Consider the following 25,969-nt stretch of genomic DNA (forward strand, 5'->3'; position numbering starts at 1 on the left):
GCGCGACGTAGGGTTGAGCGCCGGTGTGTCGTCACGTTGTGTGCGACATGGGGTGGGCGGGAAGCGCTGATGGATGTCACGTGACCAGCGGGGGGGCGGTGCTGCCGGGGCGGCCACCGCCGCGAAGATCGTTGGCCGAGGGGCGGGGCAGGCGGTTGTCCTCCTCGCGGGGCCCGCCGGCAGCATGCAGAACGTCATCAACACGGTGAAGGGGAAGGCCCTGGAGGTGGCCGAGTACCTCACCCCCGTGCTCAAGGTGCCGGTCCGCGCGGGAGCCTGGCGGGGGGGAAGGGGGTGTGTGAGGTGAAGTGAGGGGAGGCGCGGCGCGGCGCGGCGCGCCCTCCCTTGAGGCGTTGGAGCCGTTAAGGGTGGGGGGACGCGCCCGCCCTCTTGCGGTGGGGCGGCCGCAGAGCCGTGAGCCGCCGGGGTCGCGGGTGGCGATGGAGCGGCCCCGGCCTCCCCTCCCCCCGGGGTGTCGCCCGCAGTGCGGCCGCTGCCCGCCCGCTGGTGGCTCCTTACGGCCGCTGCCGCCTGCGCGGGCATTTCCCTGCCGCCCCGGTGGGGTGTGAGGGAGCCTAGAAGCCGCCCGGCGACTGCGGCTTCGCTTGCCGTCCGGGCCCGGGGAACTCTGTCGTTGCGGTGGCTTTACGCAACCGGCGGAGTGTCTCCGAGGGCGCGGCGCTCCCTCCTGCCTCAGGGGGAGGTTGTGCAGGGGCAGCCTTGCGGTGGCAAAGCCATCGGCCCTCATCCTGCAGCGGGGCGTGGGGATGGAGGGAAGCTGAGTTGGAGTTCGGATCCCATTACGGATGGGAGCATTCACCTGGGAGGTGCAGGCCTTTGAATACCAGGTGTTGTTGGTCCTACTGCTCGAGGAATAATTTATTTGTTGCTGTTTTCTATTAAAGCGGCTAAATTTTAACTGATTGTGTGACCAGGAATGGAAATCCAAAGGTGCTTGTGTACTGATAGGCTTAAGCCTGGTTTCAGGAATGCGTTGCAATGGTTATTTTGGATAAGAGTGCAACTTCTTCAGCTGATGTAAAAAAACCTAGTCATATCTTCGTTATGTGAGCATGTACAAAGTTATGTAGCATAGCTTATTTCTGTATCAGCATTACTATATTAATACAAGCCTTTGTGCGCTAAAGTAACTGCGAATAGTAGAAATGGGCTGTTTGGTTCTTGGGAGTAAATTGTAAGTGTCTGCTTGTAAAGGTGGGCAGCACATCTGTCATAATGCCTGTTATTGCTTATCTAGGTAGAAACAAATTGTGGTTTTCTGCAGTTGTTAGACTACATCCCATCTTCTGCCTCCTATTTACAAATAATTCTTTACGTAAAACCCAACTTTGTGTGTGAATGCTTAACTTGTCGACAGTTCTTTCACTACTGATTTTCACATTTTTCCATGTTATTGAAAAAATACTTCTACTGTAATTGTTTATGACAGCAATCTCTCTGCCTGTGGTTTTATGGTCTGACCTTCTATATGCCTTGTACTCTGCAGCTTAGATCTTTGAGCAGAAGACAGTGATACTCAGTTATTAATTGAACTTGTCCCTCTGTGGTGTATAGTATGCTCTTGCCTGGATAGTGGACCTTTCTAGAGTTGCCCACCAATGTGACATATATGGGCTACAGTGAAGTTGTGGCATGGAAAGGTGGAGTGAGTTGTTTACCACAGTACAGTTGCTGATACACAGCTGGTGTAATAGTGGAAGAATTCTCGTGCCCAGATGTACTATTGGGAGGAGGCAGGATTAGAACCTCCCACAAATGGGAGGTGGTAGTATTATGTGTATATGTTCCCTTTACAAGGGGTTTAAATAAATACTCCAACTTGGTAACTTTGGAAAGAAAGTAGACCTGTGTCTCTCACTAGCATACATACCACAGAATGTACAGAGATGAAAAAGTGAACTCTTTACCCTCAGGGAACAGAGGATGGATATTTTACATATTTTTCTTATGTAATTCCAGAAACATAAATTTGTGCATGTTGCCCACTGCTTATAGTTCATTTTGAGGTTAAATAGTAAGTTATCTCCACTGTGGTGTTGCATAATGTGTTATCTAGAATTCTGAGGTTTACAGCAATCCAAATTGCTAAATTAGGGTTGTTTGAGTTTCTTTGATTTCTGTTAACTAGCACATAGTGATGTTATGGTGTTTGTGCAACTGCTGTTTTGCTTATCTTAATCTCATTCTTAAATGTCTCTTCTTTAGAAATGAGGGAGAAAGGAAGTAATCAGTATTGTATGAAACAGGTATGCTCGTTTCCTTTTACATAGCGCAGGTGATAGAACGCATCAGGGTGAAGCATCAAGAATAACCAAGTTAAGCAGTGGCTGGTTTTCTTTAATGATTTCCTAATGATTGAATAAGGTGAAGTTGTAGCCAAAAGTAAGGTACTTTTCAGTTGCTGCTTTTAGTCTTGATAGAAAAAAATCATGAGTTCTTTAGGGCAGGAAGTTATTCAGTAATTGATGATGCAAAAACTTGAAAAGTGATCTATGCCGTGGCTGAAACTGTGTTCTTTTTCAAAAGCCATTCTTAAGTAGCTCTAATGCTGGGGAACAGTAGCTTTCCTTGGTGCTTGAGGCTTTTCTGAAGAAAAAAAAAAAAAAACAGAAACAGAAGTCTGAAAAAAAATACACTTACTCTAGGTTTGAATATGCTAAAAAGTGTTGTATCCTTAAGCTTCATAGATGTCGTCTTTAACGCACAAGTACTTCATTTCTCCATGCAGAACTAAATCATGTTGCTGCTTGCCATCTATTCTCTCCTCCATAAAAAAAAAAAAAGACAATATGAGAAAATCAAAACCGTTTCTATGGGGTGCATAATGAAGGCACAGAAATAGGTACAAAAAAAAGTTAATAACTAAGTCTTTCTATATAACTTTTCCTACCACAGAGAAAAGTTGGTTTGGTCGTTCATTTCATGACCTTTCTTAACTGCAAAACCTCATACTGATGCATTGCACTGCTGTTCAGTGCCTAGAACACTTCCAAAGTCCTGACTGTGAGAATCACTGATTCCAACTGGTTTTCTGTCTCTTACTGGCAAATGTATGTGAGTGCTGGGGATCTTTTCTTCATTATTGGTATAATTGGCTGTAGTAAAAATATTACTTTGTATATGTGATCTTTTTTCATAATACCCTACATTCTGCCACAGGTAATTTTGTTGGGCTTTACGTTATAGGATATGGAAGTAAGCTGCATATCAGCCCTGGCAGAAGTTGCCTCTGAGCTGGTACACAGATCTCTGCGGACAGAGCTAGCTCCAAGACAAAAGTAGAGCAGACACTTTTCTTTACCAGTAAAGTAGGGTACTTTGATTTGTCAGTAGAGCTCAAAATTTCTAAACTTTCTTTATTGCAGGAGTCCAAGTTTAAAGAAACTGGAGTAATTACACCTGAAGAAGTAAGTATTTAGAACATTGAAATATATTTTGAAAGTAATGATAAATTTTACTCAAGATGACTATGTTCATCTCAAACAGTTCATGTCTTTGCCAACTAATTATTGCTTTTTGAAACAATTTTCATGAAGTGGGAGTTCTAAATGGCCTTTCTAATCTACAGATGAAGTAGATCAACAGCAGAATTCATCCTGATGCTTGACATCTGAATGTGGAATGCTTTTTTCTTATAGCATGTCATGTAAAGCTTGTAAGGAAGCTCATGCTGGGTCAACAGCTCTGTTTGTCATGGGACTTAAGGACTAGAACAGGAATACATTGATTTCAGTAGTCTTTCCCGTAAGGAATTTGAAGGGGAACTTGTATCTTGGGAACAGTCCTTGCTTTCCTCACTTGTGGTTCCTTCCAAGGCTCTGGCTAAATCATTACATATGCTTTTCCACACCAAGTATCCAATGATTCCCCGCTGCAGCACCCCCCCACCCCCCCACTTCTCTATAAGCTGCTCTAGGCTGGTTTTATTTTGGATCGCTGCCAAGCAGTTGTAGTTTTTTAAGGCGTCTGCTGCAAAGAGAAACAAACAGGATTTTTTCTAGAATAGTAAAACACTGTGCAGTGCTACTTTGACTTCACTGTTCTGCTTTTTCTCATATTAAAGTGCTACTGTTCTGAAAATACATTGTCTTTACAGAGTTCTAAGAAAACAATGTTAAGACTGTTAGGTAGAATGAAAGAAAAATGTGAGACAGAATGCACAAATGTGAAGATGAGATGGAAAAACATGGAACAAATTATGACTGATGCAGGTAGATAATATGAATGGAAGTATTTTCCCTGATGTTGGTACCTAGCACTTTTTTGCTACGTTGCATGGCAAGCAAGAGTTTGTGCTTTCTATGATCCAGAAGATTACTGCTCAGAAAAACAGGCTTAGCAACATGGTGTTCTACTGTTCTGATAACCATACATATATGTGTGTGTGTATATAAATGTTTATATATTATATATTACATAATAATATATTTATAATCGAACATATATAAAACAAATATAACTTTACAGAGAAAGTCTAGACAAATATTCTACTAATGCTTAAACCCTTCTTGATCTATGGGAGAAAACTTTGCAGTGGTACTGAAAGAAAAGGTACTTTCTATAGAACGTAGCAAGAATCACACTATGTTACGTTAAACCGTTTGCAGCATTTAAACACCAGTAAGAGAATGCGAATGGTATGTGTTCTCTGTATAAAGTTAGATACTGATAGGATGAATAAATTGGATCCTTCAAAGCGGTAGTCAAGGGAAGCAGTTATACAGCAAGATTAATTTTTTGTTAAATTTAGATGAGACTGGAGCATGGATCTGCTGATTGTCCCTTTGGCAGTCTTTCCTTTTCCCTGATGATTTTGGTCTTTATATAGTAATGATTGCTAAAGAAGAATTGGAATCATCTATAATGATGCTAGGATGTTAGCTTTGAATGAGCTTGGATTTCTTGGGTAATGAATATCAATTTAGCCTGAGATGCTGACTATTTTATAGACTTTGTGGGGTTCCTGTGACTTGCCTCTGAAGATGAATCAATTAGCGATAAGGCTAAAGATGACTGATTAACCAAACTCAATACCTACTCCCTCTTTTCATATATCTGTGTACTTGATTTAACTTCAACAAATTCTTGCCTGTCATGAGTTCTTAGTAGTTAATACCTCAGAGATAACACCTGTTTTAATTTTATATGTAAGTACAGGCAAATCTTAAAAATCATTGTTTCCAGGAGTAGAAATAAGATTTTTGTCCTAAAATTGATCTCTTGCCACTTTTACAAAATTGATTCAGGTATGAGATAGCATTAGTGCTTGATAAATAGGAAGTGAAATCAGCTGGGTAATTTTGCTGCCTAAGCTGAAGAAAATGCAAATGAAATTTCAACTATCGTTTTACGTTTTTGCATCTGTTAGACCCACAAAGAACACTTTAAATTTTTTTATCTTTAATAATATATTTTAACATTGGTGCCACAAACAGTGTTCCAGTTCCTTGAACAGAGAATTTTAAATAATTCTGGAGTTCCATGTGTTAGTTATTATTATATAAAGGCTAATGAGTTTTAAATTAGTTTCATGTGTATTAGGAGGGATTGCTGTTTTCTTTAAAGTGAAGATTTCATTTTTGCTAGAGACTTTTGTTGGAAAATGGGTGAAAGAAAGCACTTATGCAGAGATTAAATCTGTTAATCCATATGCAGTGCATGTTTTGCTGTTTCCCAGTACGCTGATATGCCTTGCTTTGGAGGACATGGTGAGAAAATGGCTGACATACTGCAAGCCTGTTGCATCACTCTACAACAGCTTCTGGTCAACTAGGAAGTATGTTGTTATAAACTAGCATTTTAAGACAAGAAAGCAACTGTAGCAATAGGTGTGCACCTCGTTTTCAAAAGTAACTGGTGCAAAGACCACACAAATCACTGTTCTTAAGTGCAGGCTTGCCTTCCTCAATTTATGTGTACAAAAAATAAGCCCAGTGGGTTAGACTTCGTTGAGTCAATTTTGAGTTCATACACAAGTCTAGTATGAGTTTTCCAATATTGCTTTGAAATAGTGATGTGATTTTATGAAAGCTTTTATCTCTGATACTAAGAACAAGTAGAGTGAGGATTTTTTTAAAAGCTCTTTCTTCAGAACAAGGTTATACATAAGTTTTTTTAATGTACTGAGTACTTGGTTATCCGTATTTAGTTAACATCAGTGGTGAACTGTCATAGTGATGGTCATTACTTAAAACGTATACTGTTTATTCTTCTGTTGCAGTTCTCTCACTGGTTCAATGAATTGATGTCAGTCTTGCTTTTCTTCTTGCTGCAAAATTGTTTTGAACACCAAAAGAGAATTAAATATTTCTTTTACATTAAGCTTTTCATTGTCTTTGTAAAACTTTGAAGAGTCACAAATAAAAACAGTTTCTTCGTCACAAAGTAAACAATGTTACTGGGCCTAGGAAACTTTTTTGCTTGTTACAAGACTGGTAGGTAATACCGCAGCTTTTGAAACTTTATCTGAATTTGCTGTTGTGCTTAGTGTGCATTTACTTCAGGTGAAGTCGATGTAGTCTTTGAGTTTTCATGGTTAGCTGAGAAATGGAGTTAAAAGAAAGCATCAAACTGATGTAAACAATCATTAGTTAAATAGTTAATCTATCAAAGGAATGTGCAACTGAAATACTAATCCTGAGAAAAATTTGAGATTGTTTTCTTGTGCTATATTTAACAGAACTTTAATTTTTTTCCTGCCTTGACAGTTTGTTGCAGCTGGAGATCACTTAGTTCACCACTGCCCTACTTGGCAATGGTAAGTAAAAGCAAAAGAATTACAGAAAGCTAGCATCCCTGTCTGTGCTTTGATGTGTTTCCATTGGATGCAGCTATACAGTTGTCTCATTTCAGAATGGTACATGGACCCTTGCAGTAGAACTTCTGCTGTTTTTATGATTAAGATATCTTTAAGTCAGGCAGGATGTATTTATTGCTCTGTGTAGCAGTAGTTGAGATAAGGATTTGTTTTGGGATTATTGTGTTTTGTTTTCCTAAGGCTGTAGAGGAAATAAGCTGGTACATACTGTGAATGCTTTCAGTGCTCAACTGCAGTAGTAGTTTGTCTCCCTTAGCTTGTCTTAGTATTGGTGATTGAAAAAGCAAAGGCTATGTCCAACTGGAAGTGCTAAGAACTAGTTGTAATCAGGGTATTTTAGACAAGCGTTTGTTAATTACATTGGTTCAAGTTGGCCCACATCAGATCACTTTGTGCAGTGCTTGCCCTTGGAAATCCCTTCTCTTTCATGTGCAATAAGGCTGCAAATAATGTGCTCCCTCATGTTTTACTGGCGTCTAGCATTATAAAACTAATCAGTTAGTGCCTAGATGGGCAGTTTCTGTGTGGGTGGTATCATCAAGATTCTTGGCTCTATACTGGGCCATGAAGAGCTGAAGGAGGAATTATTATACTTGAATCATTGTTTCTTGCCTTTTTACTGTCTCCTTCAGAGAAAACAAGATGTTGAGTCTGGCCTGTGTGCCAGCAGTTTGGAACAGGCTATTTAGAATATTAGACTCTTATTCCAAATCAAAAACCACTGAAGGTGAAAGCAAATGCTTGAGTAATATGAGCTTGGCAAAGATTACTTGAGCTCTGGTAACTATGGGCAGTTTTTTTATTTCTAGAGGTCTATTTCTTGCTTTTTCTGAAGTTGCTTTCTAGAAGCATTTGGGACTGTGTTGTTGCCAATCCTAGAAAATTTCATATAGACTAGATTGTTCTGTCAACCCGTCTTTTCTTGGCCATCTCAAAGTGAAAATAGTTTTTTGAAGCAGAAAATAGTTTTTATCCAAGGCTCCATAGTTTAGGGGTGGCCAACCTTTTTGACCCCGTACCTATATCGAAGTCTTTGTATAGGCAAAAGTGAAGTCATAGGAAACAGATTCTGAGTATAGGTCAAAAGGAGTATATAAAATGTTCCTGATAAAAATTGAAAGTAGAAGGGTTCTTTTGTTTGCAGATCATCAAATTCTCAACCTTTTATGGTGCACTTCATTTTACAGGGCTTCAGGAGAAGAACTAAAAGTCAAGGCTTATCTGCCAACAGACAAACAGTTTTTGGTAACTAAAAATGGTAAGGTTGAAGTTTAAATATAAGTGTTCTTAGGATTGATAGCATGGTTAACTGTGCTATCAACTCTACTGATTGTCTGTATTGACAGGGGAAGCAAATGTCTTGCACTTTGGATGCTTTGGCTTTGCAATATCAAAAAAGTTTTTCCTGCACATCTAAAATCTTTTCCTTAGACCACTTGTTAGTAAGGCTTTATACTAGTAATGCAGCTTGCCTTGCTGAAGTAGAAATGAAGCATAAACATTATAAACCTCCTTTTCTGCCCTTCCTTTCTCCTGTCCTTCAGCTCATATTCAGTGTCTAAAAGGAAAGTATCTTTATTTTCCTCTTTCCTTTGGAAAACTTGGGCTATTGAAGTGTTCCCGAAATGTCTTTCGTGGTGACACTGATACTTCTAGTTCAGATATGGGACTAACGTCACTATTTCTTTCAATAACTATAACATACAATACAATTTTAAATAAAATTTTGATCACGTTCATAGCTGTGTGTATATATAATACTTGTGGTGACTACCTTTTTAATGGATAAGAAAGCTAATGTTTTGGAACAACCATAGGGAAATAATTTTCTCAGGAGATCTTGTATGAAAATGTGTGTCTTGTATGAAAATGAAATGCGTGTCTTGTATGAAAATGTGTGTCTTGTATGAAAATTAACTCTATCTCAACTGAAACCAGGACAATGTGTCAAACATAATGTCATTAGGTAAACTGTCAGTACTAAGAACAGCCTGAGAAGATTTTTACTTGCACTGGGTTGTATTTTATGCTTTGATTTCACTTGCTGGCTTTTGGAGTCTTGCAGTGTGCTATCGTGGAAAAATGCTTATAGTAGTGCTGGACAGACTTTCCTAAGATGGTCTTGATGGCTGGATGGCCAAGTGATCTACTTTGTTTCTCTTTTCCTCCCACTTCCAGGATCCCACGTGGCTCTGACCCTTCTAGATCCCATTTCAAAATAATGTGTTTCCTGCTGATGGTGACACATTGGCCTACCACCTGAGTAAAAGTTGTGGGCTATAGGTGAGGCCGGGAGCCATCCTACAGACCTCATTTGGGAAGTCTTTGGAGGACTTCTCTTCACTGTGACTTTCACACCCCTCTTCTCCCTTTCTGAAAGGTCTAAGAGCAATTTACAAATTCCGCGCTTCATGCAGCAGTTGTTTTCTCCACATTAGTAGAAAAGGAGCATTTTTTACATAGTCTTTGTTTATGATATTGGAAAATGTCTGTTTTGCCTTAATCAGACCCGCATTCTTTGTTTGACTATTTTCTGAAAACTTTGTATAAATCTGTACTTGAATGGCTCTGTAATGCATATGACTGAAGTTATTCTAAAGAACACATTAATTCTAACCTCTTCTAAACTTCTAGATGTTAATTTATAATTAAACATATCTAACATTGCAAAAATAGCTGATGCAAACTTTTAGCAGAATTCTAAAGACAAATAAGTTCAGTAAACTGATGCTAATCCAGGCAAAGTTGTACTTAGACTAAAAGTTGTTTAGTATTGTGAGAAAACTAATAGGTTGTCTCCAGTTGTTAGCAAATGGATAGGCAGTCTGAGACATGAGAAGTTAATTCTTTTCTAATCCTTATGAGTTTGTGTGAAAATTCTCTAATGGGTAACAGAAGAATGAACTTTTAAGGCCACTGCAAGTGTTGTACTGTACATGAAATAAAATATCGGGTACAGCACATCAACATATTTTAAGTTCATGCTTTTGCATTTGAAATATAGCTCTAGGATTCCTTAAATAAGGATACATGAGAGACTACCACATTTCAGAAGGCCTTGTAGGATAATTTCTCGCTCCAATCCAGTTTTGTATAGGAAGGGCTGCATTCATTTTGTTTTGCAATTTTTTGCAGTGCCGTGCTACAAAAGATGTAAGCAGATGGAATACTCAGATGAGCAGGAAGCAATTATAGAAGAAGATGATGGTGATGGGGGATGGGTAGACACCTTTCACAATGCAGGTATTCAAAGTCTTGCTTCAGACTTTGCATTTGGTAATCTAAAAGATTTTCAGTTTCCACTCTTAGAAAGTAAAAATCTTTCTTGTATATAGATGGCTGTGTACTAGTATCTAATCTGGAAGAAATAAGTTACCTTGCCAGCCACCCACTTGATTGGTATATGACTGCTCAGGTGTTTAACTGTATGCCTGTACATGCTTGAAACAGGCTACTTTTTAGAACTGTTGACAATAAATTATTTCAGTATTCTCCTATTAAAGTTCTAGGAAGTTATTTAAAAAATGAGCTGTGTAGTGACTCATTCCTTAATAAGGAGATCCTGTGAAGAGAATTCTGGTTTAAATTATTTGTTTGAAGAATATGCAAATTTCTGCTTTTTTTTTTTTTTTGTAAGATTGCATGTGAAGCATGTTGAGATCTTTACCTTAACGATGACCTCAACTAACTTAATTATTTCAGTGTTTCCCATTCTGTTGAATTGTTGGATTGAGCTAAAAGGGGAAATCATTAGAAAATAGCTATTATCTTAGTATCTGTGGTCACTGGGAGAAGGTGGGGGGGCACTAAAAAGAAAGAAAATATTGTTAAATACAGAGATGAGTGTGGGAGATGATCATTTTTCACACTAAGTCATTAGATGAGCTTGTGTTTATAAAGAAGTCTAAAAATTACTGCTTACGTGAATCTATCTCATTAGCTTTTCTAGCACAGCCTCTTAAAAATCCTTTTGTTCTAAGAATTGGCAGTTTCATTAGTTTTAGTCTGTTTCTTCATGTTCTATCATGAGTTAATGAAATTCTGTCTTTCAATGATGTTTTCTCCACCATTTCCAAACCTAGAAGGTAGTCCACTCAGTTTTTACTTTCGTTGGTGTAAATTTCTCACTGTAATCTAGAAGAAGTTCTCTAAATAGTTCAGCCAGGCTGGGGAGAAAAAGGGTGGGAGAAGATAAGATGCCTTTTGTTTCTGTAGATATACATTTTTCATCACTGGTAATTCTTAAATGTATTTCACACCAAAGAAATAGTTTGACCACACCAAAAAAATAGTTTGACATAGCTTTGTCATAGCCTTGAATTAAGGATGCGTTCTCCATCCCTGTTGTGGATAGACTCCTCTGCCAAGTTTTTGTTTTTAGGGTTGACTGGTTTGGGCAGCATGCTGTGGTAGCACAACTGTAAGACTGACTAGACCTGGCCAGGCCTCCAAACGCTGTCAAAGGAGATAAAATCTGTTCCCACCCATCTGTATAGATGTCCTTTATAACACTACTTTTTCTGGTAGGAAAAGAAATATGTAAATGATCACACAGCCACTAGAAATGCATTGTTTCCAAGCAGCATTCAACTGGCATTCCTTTTCTTTAAACAGTTATTTCTGCTGAGCAGTCACTTGATTCCACGTTCATTCTCCATAATGATCTAACTTATTTTCTGAAGAAGTTAATTAGATAAATTTACTGTGTCAAAGCAGAATCTTGTCACATATCCCAAAGAGTACTGGTTGAGAGCTGCAGTAAAACTAGAAAGCTAACAGGGAGGAACTCAAGAGTTGATACTACTGTGATCTGGGATGTTTTTTACCCCTACTTCCTCTCAGCAAGAAGCATTGAGTGTTCTGCTACATTATTGCTTTGTCATGAACACCTTGCTTGCAAGATGCTCAGAAATATTCATAAATGCATGCCTTGCTCATGAAGTTGAGTTCCATTATTGTGACATGGATGCCTATCCTGAACTTCCTTTTATGCAAAAATTCCTTAAAAATTCAAATTACTTTTCAGTGCTCCATCAACAAAATTTGTATGACGTGCAAGAGCTGTGCTGTTGTGTTCCGTGTTACTGGTATGGTTTGTTTATGGATGTGCAGCACCAAGCATGCTACCAATACCAAATCAACAACCCTTCAAATATCAAAATTGTTGTGAGATATAACTTGGAAAGATCATATGCTGCTTTCTGAAATCTTTGCAACCTCTTTCTATGCTATTCTGTAACAAAGCAACAAGCTTTTTTAATGCAAACTTCTTGTTCAATTAACAGGTATAGTGGGTGCAACAGAAGCAGTTAAGGAGATCACACTAGACAGTAAGGTACTTGTTTCTAAATTTTCCTCTTGCTTTATTACAGGACCTAAAGGTAATAGAAGTCTTACCTGCAGCAATCTAGTACTGCCTGTGAAAGACTAAAATATACTTTGTCACTAGGTGTGTTGCAGATAAACATTGACCTTCAGAGCCCATGATATTAGTCTAAGCATGTGCATTTCCTTATTACTATGCGTTCACTGAGGCTTCTACAAACTGAAAATGAAATTCTGTTTACAGTGATACTGCACCTTTGTGTCTCAAGAAACTAATGGTGGGAGATCCAGTGTAAAGAAGTTTTTATATGGAGGAATAATGTAGGGATATAAAGTATTTCTTTGTAATCTTTAACTATTGCAAGCAGAGTTTAACACATTTGGTCCTGTTTGACAGGCTTGTGCCCTCAAGTTTAGAAGTAGTAAAACTATTTAAATGTATACATCTTACGAAGTCATCAGTTTCTGCACATTTCCAAAAAGTCACTCTGCAGCAGGAGCCAAATCTGAAACTTAAGTCCTCAGGAAACTGAAAACAGTTGGAAGTACTTGAAATGGAAACGCGTTAGGTAGCATGTTTAAGAAATGTGGAGAAACTCAGAGACACACAAAATGCTTTTAAAGATGAGTTGGTTGTTAAGGTGGAATTCTGTCTGTGTGCTGTGAGAGTTTGTTAAACCATCCAAGCACAAAGCTTTGGATTATAAAAATTAGGGGGAAAGAGAATGGGCTGCCACATGCTACCGCACAATTGTAAACAGCTCAAAATGCTGTTGATATGATGAACTGTGAAATACATGTATTTCAAGCGAGACTGTGCTGAACATAGGAACATAGTAAAAATACTGCTTTTTCACAAGTCAGTAACATAAGGGTGGAAGAAACACTCTAAGAAATACCTAAAGGTGATTGCTATTTCTGCAAAACACAATATTTGCAGAATGTTACTGTGATTCTTAACTCCTGTTGTGTGTTATGAATTGGATTTCACTTCTAATATATTGTATGTAGAAAAACCTGCTTGTTGTACAGTACTTCATTTCTTGGACCACAGGTCCAGTCCAGAAGGACAACTCTCTTTCTGCTAATGTTCTGTTTGCCAAAGCACTTCACAAACAGTTTCTTACTTATTTTGGTGTTTTTTTGGTTTGGTTTGGTTTGGTTTGGTTTCATTTTGTTTTTATGAGGAAACCAGCCACCTGATGTTTACAATTCAAGCAGCTTCTAATTGTAATCATTATTTGGAGTATTCTCCTAAAGTCTTCATGAAACCTGCACAAATCAAGACTTCCCCCTTCTGAATTTCACTGGGGTTGTCTGTTGGGTTCAAATGCTATGCATAGGCCCACAATACCCAAAAGAAAAAGCTGGCTGAGTGCTTGTGCTGTATTCATTTCTGTTGGACTGTGCTTCCTCAGACAATGATATCAAAATGTGATGCCTTTTGGGACTCTGTAGTGTTTTAAAAACAATTATGGAACTGGATGACACTTAGTTTATGGAACTGGACAACACTCTTAGCCATATGATTTAGTTTTAGGTGGTCCTGCAAGGAGCAGGGAGTTGGACTGAATCATCCTTATGGGTCCCTTCCAACTTGAGATATCCAGCTATGATAACTGCTGCACAGTTGGCTGTGGGTTAGGATATACAAAATCTTAACCTACATGTTTAGTCATAGCTGTTTAGTCATTACCTTTGATTTGAGATAGGTGGGTTTTTTTTAAAATAAATTATGGGCTGTTTAACACCATGTTTATTCTTCTTTGCTTAGGAATTAAATCATTCTAGATTACAAAGTCAAAGGATAACTCCTTAGCAGATTTTTACTATCTCATACTAGGATTTTAGAAACTAAGTTTGGTTAATAAGCAAGTATTTGAGTTCAGTGTAGTCCTCCTTAATGTTGCAGAAATTATTTTTCTGGTTTGCTGTATGTATTGACTGGACTTAGACCTTAAATTTGCGGGGGCTGTTAGGCTGTGTAGATGCAGCAGTCTTTAAAGCAGTGTTTTCAATTTAACTTCTAAAGGATAATATAAAAATAACAGAACGTTCAGCATCTTGTGAAGATGATGATGAGGAAGATGAAGGAGAAGCTGCAGACATGGAAGGTATTTCCTTAAATTGGGTGGGATGTGCTTTATTTCAGGCCTTTAATTAGAGCAATACACTCTAAGAAAACGCTATTATTTCTTTTCATGGAATGCATGCTGAAAAATTCAGCAGGCGTATGCTATTTATCATCTTTTGTATGGTCTTATTGATGCATGTTTACTCTTGTGTGCCAAAACCTGCGTGAATGTTAGTGACTGGGAAATTAATTTGAGGAGCAGAACAGATCCAAGCAAGTATAAATTAGGGATTTAGCACAGCTTCCTTCCTGCTTCATACCTACACTTAAACTCAGTCTGCCTACTTAAAACCACTTAAGGATTGCTCATGGTGTACTTACTATAGTCTTAGTCAAATTTGTATTTTAAAAAGGTATGGTCTGGTTTGGGGATTGGGAAGTCTACCTGAATAAAACATCTTTAGATACATGTAGATTGTTTTAAAGGAGTTGTTTATGAATGAGAAATATGATGACTAGCTACAAGCTGAACACAGAATTTTATGGGTCTTCTTTTCAGCGTATGAAGAAAGTGGGCTATTGGAGACAGATGATGTGAGTGAACAGTTCTCTATCTTGTCTGTTACAATGCTTATCACCAATATGAGCACAAGCAAAGTGAAAATAATGATAACAAATGGCTGACATAACACGCTTGTTATGAGCAGTGGTATTACTGAGCCTGGTTTCCTATGGATTTGTCTCCTGCCAACCTACTGCAGTAGCCTTAACTCTTAGGTTCTCAAAGATTTTGATCACAGTAACTTTGCTTTTTTTGCTGATCCTTTTCGCTCTGCTTATACACAGTGCTGTATTCACAAGAGGTAAAAAATGCAGTGGTTGTTCTTGAGGCTTACATGTGGAGGATGAGTGGCTTATAGGTTTAGTAGATTACACTGATGCACCAGACTGTCATGAGAGAAAACAGAAGGCATCGTTATTTGTGGTACTCTGCTAAGGTCTTCATGAATGCACATAAACCGAGACCTCTGCCTTCTGAATTTCATTGGAATTGTCTGTTGGGTTCAAAAGTTATTGGTGAAAGAAGGGAGGGGGATGTGACAATGTAGTTGCATGCTTCCTTAAGAAATTGGACCTTTTTTAAAAAATAAAAAAGCCCACCAAAAATAAAACCAAAACCACTTGGTGGGAGAGAAACTGATACTCCTAACTTAAAGATAAAAACAAAACCCAAAAGCCTATGCTTTTTTAATGCTCATTTAAGAACATTAATTTCAGTTTTACAGCTTTACGTAACTACTTAGGATGGGAAAGGAGGGAACCCCAACAAGACTAAACTAATGTTGTCATTTTTACCTTGAACCAGGCAACGCTTGACACGACACAGATTGTAGAAGCTAACAAAGCAAAAGTTGATGTTGGCGGGGAAGATGCTATTCTACAGACTAGAACTTATGACCTCTACATCACTTATGACAAATATTACCAAACTCCAAGGCTCTGGTTATTTGGATATGATGAGGTATAGCTATGTTGTTTTTTTCGCCACTTCTATGGGATTAGACTCACCATGTCAAATAGCAAGGCTGTTTTGTTGCTTATTCACAGTAGAAATTTAAAGGAAGAAATGGTGAGAAAACCATTATACAGTCAGGGTTGCAGACAGGACTTACGGTACTTGCAGGAAGTAGGAACAATTCCACTGAAAATTGTACTTGGTAACCGAGCACATTTGGAAGGAAGGAAATCATATGCTATGTCATTTGAGTTTGTTAGCTCTGTAGAGCTAGTAATAACCTCAGTAAACTTAGTCAAGTAAGCAGGTATATGTTTTCATGATCTTCAGAGGGAGAGGATTAGCTAAATCATTCTTCACTTTAATGACTAAGTTTCTTGAGTTAAAGTTGGTTAGGGCTTACGGCTCAAATACCTAGATATGAACCTAGGTGGTTCTCAAATATGTTGACTTTACCATTCACCTGGTATATTAAAACCAAAAATTTGTGCAGTACTATTTCTACACCATATGGATTTTAACATGCTTGGTTCTTTCAGTGTACCTTCAGAACTGTTGTATATTAGATGCTTATAATTTATGGTGCTTCATCTGTTAATAATGTTAGAATTGCTGAGGTGAAGCAAAAGATTCTTTGTTAGTAATGCTTTTGTTCTTGTGTTCCTTTTTCCCATATAGCAACGTCAGCCTTTAACAGTAGAACATATGTATGAAGATATTAGTCAAGATCATGTCAAAAAAACAGTGACCATTGAAAACCATCCTCATCTTCCTCCACCTCCCATGTGCTCAGTTCATCCATGCAGGTAAGTCTTTGTTTCTGGTCTGGTTCAGCATGCAGACACAAGGCACTTCACTGGTTTTGTTAAGGATTTGGTTCAGGTTTTCTGGACATATTTCCACAGTTGGCTGCCATATTGGTCTGTTAGCTTCTGAGACAGTATGAAAGGAAGATATCAGCGATTCTCTGAAGTCATTCCAGTGCTCACTGCCACAAGTGTATTCTGCAGTTAGAGCTGTCTTCTTTCTGCTCAACTTTTCTTTTCCTCTACTTTCCTATGGACTCCAGAAGATGGCAGGCTACTAGAACTCTATAAAATAAAGTTCTCCTATACTTTCATTTGGTGCTTTTTTGGGATGGTAAATGTATAATGTATACTTTGGGAGCAGAAAAAGCTATTTGAACATTAAATAACTCTTTCTTATTTTGTAATAGCTACCTTCTGCTCCCCCAGAAGTCCTTGAGATTTTACGCTGATAAATAGAGGTCCTCTAATTGCCACACCGAAATATTTGTTGAATACAAGTGCAAAACACAATTGTGTTTCTAGGGTCTTTTCTGTTGCATTTTCCACATTTCTCACCCAAGACATAGGGAGTCTGTAGTTCAACTAGCTGCACAGATATTTTTTTCTAGGTCTTTGAAAGGTGCCTTTTGTCTTAGATGTAGGCCCTAACATCCTTTTAGGTTTCTTAGTGATACAGAGCCAATATCTTAAACAGTGTAACTCCTCAGCTTCTTGATAGTATGAAGTTCTTAGATACGAGTTTGGGCTTTTATCTGATTTTTAAAAAAGAGATATCCTTTGTAGTCTTGCACATGTTTAAAAAAAAAAAAAGTCCAGATTGCCCCTTTAAGTCTTGTAATTTCTTTTGACTTAAACACTTCTGGGATCCATGTCACTATCTGAGGTGTCAAATAATCAGCTTGCTATTGACAAGCTTGTGGTAGTTTTTGCAGACTCAAAACATTCTTGTTTCTGGTTTAGGAATTATTTGATCATAAGATTAGTCTTGGGAAGGGTATACTATTCTTTAGAGAGCGAGCAAGGGAGCTTTGCACCAAGTAGTTTATGGTCCAAGCACCAAGTACTTTTGATCATATTATGAGAATGTATATTCATGGGCTTTGTTAATCTGTATCTCATGTTTCTTCCAGTTCATAGTTCTTTAACTACTGCTTTACAACAGTCTTTGCTTTCACCAAGCAGTCATGCTTATATCTGGACAATATTGAGCAGAGAAGCCATTGTACAACTGGGAAATAGGTTTTTCCCCAGTTTAGCTGTCTTGTAGAAAATTTTAAACTGGTAAAGTTTATTGTCGGTCTTTAAATCGTCAGGTTTAAGTCTACACTAACACGTCTGTCTATACATTTATACACGTCTGTCTATACATTTATACACGTCTGTCTATACATTTATACACGTCTGTCTATACATTTATACACGTCTGTCTATACATTTATACACGTCTAATGTATAAATAGTACACGTCTAATGTGTAAATAGACGTGTGAAAATGCCAGTTCTGGTGCTCAAGAGTAGTACAGGAAGCAGAACTTAGAAAACTGTTAGGAAAAGAATAAAGAATAGAACAGAAAATAGCATAAGGCCTCTATTAATCTGTGGGAGCACCCACATGTTGAATACTGCAGTACAGCTCTGGTCATCTGTTCTGTAGTCTGTGAGATGAAGGAAGACTAAAACTGGAAAAGATACAGAGGGGTTGCCCGGCATAACATGAGGTTATGAAGCTTTTTCTCATAAGAAATGATTGAATAACCTGGGACCCTTCAGCTTTGGAAAAGGCAGCTGAGGGAGGAGTTATGAATTTCAGTGACCTTCATCATGAATGGCACAGAAGGTGAAGTAATAGGTGTTCAGTTTTTTTCTAATAGTAAAACTGGTGGCATTGAATGCTACTCACTGCTGGCATGTTCAAAGCCAGAAAAAGGATTAAACTCTTCACGCAGCACCTAATTAAACTAAACATTTATTTAAGCAATATGATGTTAATGAAAGAAGAATTTGTCAAGAGTTGTTAAAAGTAAAGTTATCAGAATGCTCCAGAATTAGAAAGTCCCTGGGTTGCATATTGCTGCAAAATAGTAGTACTTTGGGGAAGGCATTACTAGGTGCTTGCTCTTGCCTCTTTCTTGAGCACGTGCTATAAGATAATAAGCAGGATGAGGTAGACCTTTGGTTTGATCCAATAAGGTATTCTTGTACCTTATATGAACATATCAGTCTTAATATGTCAACCTGTTAGTGACTTTGACTGTCTTATTGTTTGCTGTCTGCAGGGTTTTGGACGAAAAAAGGGATGCAGCTTTTTGTGCAACTAGTGTTTTTGAAGGAGTGTCAGGTGGGATGAATGTAGGAAGGCTTAACAGACTGACTAGGAAGATGATTAATAGGAGAAAAAGAGGGGAAAAAAGCCTGAAGCCAACGCTTAATTTAGTGATTGCTAGAAGCCCTGCTAATAAATTGGTTGGGAAGAAGCTCGTGTTGATGGATGCAGGCTGGGAGGGCACTCTCAGAAGACACAAAGATGACCAGATATTTGGGCGTGACAGTCCTCACTAAGTAGACCTGTGGGTTTTATACTGGGCTGTGGCTGCAATGTAATCTGCTTAATTCTGCAAATACCTTTGCAGAGTAAGAACCAATTTAATGCTAGTCTGTGAATTTGGACTGAGAGTCTTCATGGATGAGAGCTCTGTGTGCATGTTTTCACTTCCTCTGAAGCCAGTGAAGTGCCAGTGCCTTTGTTATGTAATCCACATCTACACTCGAGGAAATAGTTTGCATCATGGCACTGGTTCCAATTAGTCTTTTAAGCATGAAAGAGATGATTGATATCACAGTGAGACAGATTTGTTGGTAGTCTTAAATGTGGAGGAAGCTGTCTAGTCCTTCTCAAAAAGTAATCTACTTGACCGGCAACTGCTTAACATCGCAAAGGTTTGAAAAGATCATCTTGAAGCTGTAAAGAAAGAGGCTAACAGTGTATCTAAAATGGAGGTTTTAAGTACATTCTCTTACTCTCCAAGGTGAGCTATTCTATTTTCTTAAATTGATAAGGCTAACAGCCAACAAGGTCTGGGCTTCTGAGGTGAAAAATAATAGCCAAAAACGTTGTTTTGTTCTTAATCTAGCTAGGAAGTACCAGTGTTTAGCTAGCTCTGCTGCTGTTGCTTACCCGCGCGTTACAAGAATTGTGTAACGTAGGGTATGTGCATGATCCTAAACTTACTTGGCTGTTTCTTGTAACGTGTTTATCCCTATGTCATGCGTCAGAGAAAGGAAAGAAATGGCAGTCGGGTGCCGCTGTCAGCTGCCTGAGATTGCTTCTATTTTGAGTAGTTAGTTGAAACTGTTCATCTTGCAGCTGTGCTGTAAATTGTATTTCTTGTCAGCATTTTTATGGTACTGGGAGGAACACAGTCAACTTCCTCGTTAGGTGCTGCAACTCACAATTCTCAACTTTTTTATGTGGGTGTTATGAAGGGGCTATCAAACTAGGTAACTACTAAACACATCTACAGTTAGATCTGAATTACTTGCACTAATTCCAAGGGCTTATTTTTCTCTATTTCAGAATAAATGGTGACAGGCTTCTGAACTCTTTTTCCTTCTTATGTACTCTAAATATCTGTAGGGGAGTGACTGGAGGCAAGTGCAAGGATCAGTGAATTGTAGATCTTAAGGTTAACTGACTATTGCAGATTCTGAATGTTTCTCCTAAAGATGTCATTTTTGGGTTTTTCCACACCTGTCTCATTGTGTGTGAGTAGTTACAGACACTGAATCAAATTCATGGGTAATTTTTTTTCTTGAAAGTACACTGTCCTAAAAAGCCTTGTATTTTACCCTCTGTTATGGAAGCTTCTAGTTTTTGGGCTTTTTTTCCCCCCCCTATGTCAGGAAGGCTTTTATTTTTTACTTTTACTTTCTGATGGTATATATTTCCCTTCCACCTGATACTCAGACAATGTCAGTATGTCAGCTGTGCTGAATTCCAATGTGAAGTTAATAACAAATATTTTGACTGACAGCTTTGGTCAGTTGCAAAGCAGGAGAGGGGTTCTTCGGCTGGAAAGTGAACATTCCTGATGAGAGCATAAAGGATCATCTAATCAATCTAAGAAATTAAACTTATTTCAGCTTCTTTCAATCAGCTTCTTTCAACTTATTTTTAACTCCTTAATGTATGGTCTTAACTCTGTATATCTCCATTTATTTTCAATAGGAACAGCAGTGTTTATGACTTGGAATATGAACAGTAACTCGTTTATATTACTTGAACCACCTCAAGAGTTGGTTGATATACTGGAAAGTAAATTAAGTGATTTTAGTAGATATTTTAAATATCTGATCTATTTGACAGCTCAGGTGATCTACAAACAGGTCCTGGAACAAGCACTGGTGAGCATGTAGTATATTTAGTCATCTTGAGTTAAAAGTTACTTCCGGGGGACTTCTATTCAGAAGTAAAAAAAAATGAGACTTCTAGATAGCAGGGTATTTTAGATGACATTTCTCCCAAAGTTCTTATTTCTTTCCATTGAAGGGTATACATACTTCATACTAATTCCTCAAAATTTTCTTACAGAAGGAAACTGAAAACAGGAAACAAACTTTTGAAAGTTTATAAAGCACCTGCAAAGCTTTTCATGAGTAACTATATGACAGTGAGAATGACCGTTACTTTGGCTGTTATGGAATTCCAGATATCTAGTCCTTAGAAAACAGAAAAGAACAAATGTTATTAAGATGCATGAAATGTTATTAAGATGCATGAAGTTGAGCCAGTATCCTGTTAAAGACTTCTAATAGCTGTAAGGTTACCTGTATCCTTTGGCAGTACAAAAAATAGTCCACTGTTATGGACGAGGTCAAAGCTTAAGTTTTGACAGTGGCCGGGTTCCTATATAGAAGCAACTGGCCTTGGCACCTGATACACACGTGTTCTTGTCATGGTTTAGCCCCAGCCAGCAGCTAAGCACCACGCAGCTGCTCGCTCACTCCTCCCCGGTGGGATGGGGGAGAGAATTGGAAGAGCAAACGTAAGAAAACTCGTGGGTTGAGATAAGAACAGTTTAATAATTGGAACAAAATAATAGTAATAGTAATAATGCATTGTAATGAGAAGGAAAACAACAAGAGAGAGAGAGGAACAAAACCCAAGGGGGGGAGGGGGGGGAATAAAATGATACAACCGCTCACCGCCTGCCGACCGACGCTCAGCCAGTCCCCGAGCAGCAACCACTACCCCCTGGCCAGCTCCCCCCAGTTTATATACTGGGCATGACATCATATGGTATGGAATAGCCCTTTGGCCAGTTTGGGTCAGCTGTCCTGGCTGTGCCCCCTCCCATTTCTTGTGCACCTGGCAGAGCATGGGAAACTGAAAAAGGCCTTGACTAGTGTAAACACCGCTTAGCAACAGCCAAAACATCAGTGTGTTATCAATATTATTCTCATACTAAAATCTGAAACACAGCACTATACCAGCTACTAGGAAGAAAATTAACTCTATCCCAGCCAAAACTAGGACAGTTTTGCAGGGGCATCAAGAAGATCCAGAATTGGAATGAACTGTGAGGGTTAGCTGATTTGCAAAGACCAACAGCACAGCAAATGACAAATGCTGACCTTTAGTATTTCCCCAGACTTGCATGTTCCTGTTTACAATGTGTCTTGGTAACTTTGCAACAGCTTCCTTCTTGCGTTTGCAGTCGCTGGCAGTATGATTAACCTTGTAGGTAAATACTAAATGCCAGTTACCAGTCAGCTATTCAGATTTGCATAATGGTATCAAAGTGTGGTCAGAAAGTTATGCAAACTCTGCTTACCACTACTCCTTGTTCTCCGTAGGCATGTAGGTTGTTTTCAGGGTGGGTTTTTTAAACGACTACTGTTAACTAGCTTGCAGTGTTGTGTAGGTGGATGTCCATAGCCCTGTGTGACCTCACTTATAAAGATTGCCTACAGAATCATGAATTTAAAACAAAGTTAAAGTATAGATGAAAGTAAGATGAGTTATACAACCTGGGAGTTTGTGTTTAAAATATATAAATGAAACATCAATTAACCATACAGTAGTTCTCCCCTCTGATTTCTTATGTTCTTCATCCCCTGGTTTATGGGGTATAAGAACTATCCTGAACACAAGACCATTACTTCTGAATTGTAACTCATCATGAAAAGATTTGAAGTCTTCATCATTGGAGATATTCAAAACCAGACCAGACAAGGTCCTGAGCAATCCGTTCTGGTTTACTGCTTGTTGGGCAAGGAGGGTTGGACTAGATGATGACTAGTCTCTTCCAACCTTAGCTATTCTGTGATCCCATGTTGTATTCCCAGGATCAGCTTTGTACACAAATGTTTGTGTGGTTCATAGTAGGTCTGGTATGTCACTGATGACTTAATGTCAAAATACAGTGAGCTGAGGAAACGATTGTGCTCCCCTGTAGTGCTTTACAATAACAGTCACAAGAGAGAAGCAGCTAGTTTAGAAACTGTTGATCTGCCACAGAACCCAAGTTACCGCTGTAGCCAGAGAAAGTTTCCATACCCAAGTCAGTCCAAGAGCAACAGTTCTGAATTGCTGCAGGGTTGGTTTAGCCTGCCTTTCCTAGGGAACTATGAATTGTATAAGTGTTTGATACCTTGCAAGTTCTACAAATTTAAGAGTGCAGCAGAGGCAGCTAAAAAAGTTGCAGCAATTTCTAGGCATATTTTTCAGGTGTCATCTGGGAACTTCTTGTGGCTTGCTGCTGGTGAGGTTTACCTTCTGGGGGCTTACCTGGTGGCTTCTGTGGCATTTAGCAATTAGCAATTACACTACCGACAAGCAATATGTATTGACCCTCATTATAGCACTCAGTCTACACTATAGCATAGAACATCTTTCTCTTTCCTTGTGAATGTAAGTAGCTGGCAAATAATGTTATGTTCATCAAGTAATATTAACTTTCTGTTATTGTTGAGATTTTTTTCCTTAGTAAACTGAAAGCTTCCTCTTGCTGCTTCTGAAGCTAACAGTCCAAAACTATTTAATTTGCACAAAACATAATATTACTGAGTTGAAGAGGGAGTTACTTTTTCCTTAAAATATTTTAACTTTCTGATCTGTTTTTCAGGCATGCAGAAGTGATGAAGAAAATAATTGAGACTGTTGCAGAAGGTGGGGGAGAACTTGGAGTTCACATGTATCCTTTTTTGTTACTACACTGTATTCTGAGCAATTTCTTGCAGTGTAAGGAGCTGTTACCTCAAGGTTCCTAAGCTGGAATGCAATTGTGTTGCATTAAACAACTGTTTGTTTAATGCAACACAATTGCATTAATTTTAAGTAGTAAACAATTACAATTAATTGCATTAAAATTAATTGCATTAATTTTAAGCAGTAAACAACTGTTTGTGGTAGCGCTTACTAGAGTTCTGGGATGAGCTCCTTTGTGCAAACAAACTCTGTTAATCAGTTGTTGCAGGGGAGTGGAGGGGTGGCAGGAGCAACGGGGAAAGTAGGTAGGATTGAAGGGGCAGGACTGAGCCCTTGTTTTAGGTGTGTGAATGAGGTAGCTGTGGGTATGAAACTGAGATCGCAGTGTAGGAGGATGAGGCTGGAGGTTCATAGACTTTGGCCCAAGTGTAATCACTCCTCTTGGTTCATCAGCTTCTATATTAGATTTGAATCTGAGATTAATTTCTGAAAGGTGTGGAGGTCCCATTATTCTCTACTCTGCATGTAAGCAATATCTTGGTAAAACATTCAGCTGACAAAAAAGCAATGAAAATTACTGAAACAGTTCTGAACATCAATATCAAATGCCTCACAATTAGAATTTTCTTTTAGCGAGGTGACTGATCTTAGTTATGCTTTGTAGTATGCTTTGTACTGTGCTTTCTGACTGAAGTAACCTCCATGTTAGAAGCAAGTGTGTCCTTTCAAAATAGTGTTCTAACTGCTTTTGCTGCTATAAGGCAAGCAAGCGGGGCTTATTGAGTAGCTATGGGTCCTGAATCAGTAAAATTCTCGTTCACTGTGTGAGTTGAGACTTGCTCAATTTGTATAGCAAGCAACTGAAACTGAACTGGAAAATAACTTTTCTGGCAAGGTAGTTCAAGTCTTCTACTCCTCAATAGTTAGAAATAGCTTATTTTCAAGATTTTGATTACTTTTTTGCTATTGCTAAACAAATTGTGGGGTTTTAACAGGCAATTTCTTCCCTCATTATCATATAGTTTGTGTTTGTCAAGAAATGGTCCATGAAACTGGCATGCCAAAATAGTAGGTTTTACTTATATCCAGTACCAATGTAAGTTAATTATCAGTTGAAAGTAGTGATTAATTTTTCAGTTCACTGTCTTGTCTCAGTCCCAGGTTGAGACATACTTTAGTTTATAATTATCCAATATGCGCCAGACTGCAGATTCAGGCCCAACATGCATTTGATGGTGATATACACAAGGGAGATGAGGAAGGTCTCCACAAAGGCAGACTTCTCGGCTTAGCAAAGCTAATCTCTCTACTTTCCCTCAACAACAGGAAGGAGCTCTTTCAAAGGATGGTTCAGAACAGGAACCTATTTCTTTTTCTGAGTCACTGAAACACTGAGGGAGCAGCCTGCTTTCCCTGCAACTACAGGAAGATAGCTAGGGATTAGCCTTGCTAGGTGCAATTCACCTTGGCATTTGTTAATAACAAATACTAAGTATGTAAATGGGATTGTAAATGTGTGTGGTGTTTGTAAGATTTATTGAAAATAACTCCTGGTTCCCTGCTTTAACTTAAAACAGGAAGGTCTGTATGTTTGGGCAAGCATCAGATGTCATTACTAGAGTTCTGCTGTATTAATTTCCCAGTCTCTAACTGTAGAATTGCTAGGTGTTCCTTTCCTATTGGCAAGAAATACTGTTGAGCAGACCATTGAATGTGACTTCTGCTTTGTTTTACAGGATTTCTAGCTATTGCACATTTTCCTTAACAATAAACTCAGGTACCTTCTTATTTTCTTGAAATTTGTACAGGCGGTCATTCCAACGATAGAATATGACTACACAAGGCACTTTACGATGTAACTAAAATAAGAGATGTCCTCCTCTAATTATCAAATCTTTTTTTTAAATAACCCATCCATGTGACTTATACAACATTATACACAATTTCTGTAACCTTTTATCGAGTTGATGCATTAAAATAAAATGTTCCATTACCAGCCTTTTTAATAAAAATCTTTGTGTGTAATATAAATAAATCACTTTCATTCCTATACAGACACTGCACTAAGAGGTGGGATTTTTTTCTCCATAATTCCTTCAATTTCCTTTCAACAGAAGACTATTTTTGTCTATATTGGAAGCTAAAATCTACTTTCCTAGTAGAAGCATAATGCTTTTGGCTTCATTGCTGATTCCTGAAA

General features: G+C 38.4%; 1 protein-coding gene across 3 annotated transcripts; it reads left to right on the plus strand.

Moving 5' to 3' along the window:
- Positions 1 to 111: 111 nt before the first annotated feature.
- ATG3 (autophagy related 3) lies at positions 112 to 25,765 on the plus strand. 3 transcript variants are annotated; one of them, XM_075513205.1, is made up of 12 exons: positions 112 to 256; positions 3,387 to 3,428; positions 6,729 to 6,778; positions 8,026 to 8,096; positions 9,974 to 10,081; positions 12,124 to 12,173; positions 14,196 to 14,277; positions 14,797 to 14,831; positions 15,604 to 15,759; positions 16,432 to 16,559; positions 23,687 to 23,755; positions 25,547 to 25,765. In XM_075513205.1, exons 1-12 carry the CDS (start codon positions 185 to 187, stop codon positions 25,626 to 25,628), a joined length of 945 nt encoding a protein of 314 aa, XP_075369320.1. In that variant the 5' UTR covers positions 112 to 184; the 3' UTR covers positions 25,629 to 25,765. The 3 variants fall into 3 exon arrangements, with proteins under 3 accessions (XP_075369320.1, XP_075369333.1, XP_075369329.1); XM_075513214.1 differs by lacking the exon at positions 112 to 256 and adding an exon at positions 2,227 to 2,267; XM_075513218.1 differs by lacking the exon at positions 3,387 to 3,428.
- Positions 25,766 to 25,969: the final 204 nt, after the last annotated feature.

The sequence above is a fragment of the Mycteria americana genome, chromosome 1 (genome assembly GCF_035582795.1).
Source record: "Mycteria americana isolate JAX WOST 10 ecotype Jacksonville Zoo and Gardens chromosome 1, USCA_MyAme_1.0, whole genome shotgun sequence".
NCBI lineage: Eukaryota > Metazoa > Chordata > Aves > Ciconiiformes > Ciconiidae > Mycteria > Mycteria americana.

Coding starts and splice junctions, on each gene's coding strand:
- ATG3 (XM_075513205.1), top strand. CDS start 185: ATGCAGAACGTCATCAACACGGTGAAGGGGAAGGCCCTGGAGGTGGCC. Junction 10,082..12,123: donor AGACACCTTTCACAATGCAG/GTATTCAAAGTC, acceptor TTCAATTAACAG/GTATAGTGGGTGCAACAGAA. Junction 12,174..14,195: donor AGATCACACTAGACAGTAAG/GTACTTGTTTCT, acceptor TAACTTCTAAAG/GATAATATAAAAATAACAGA.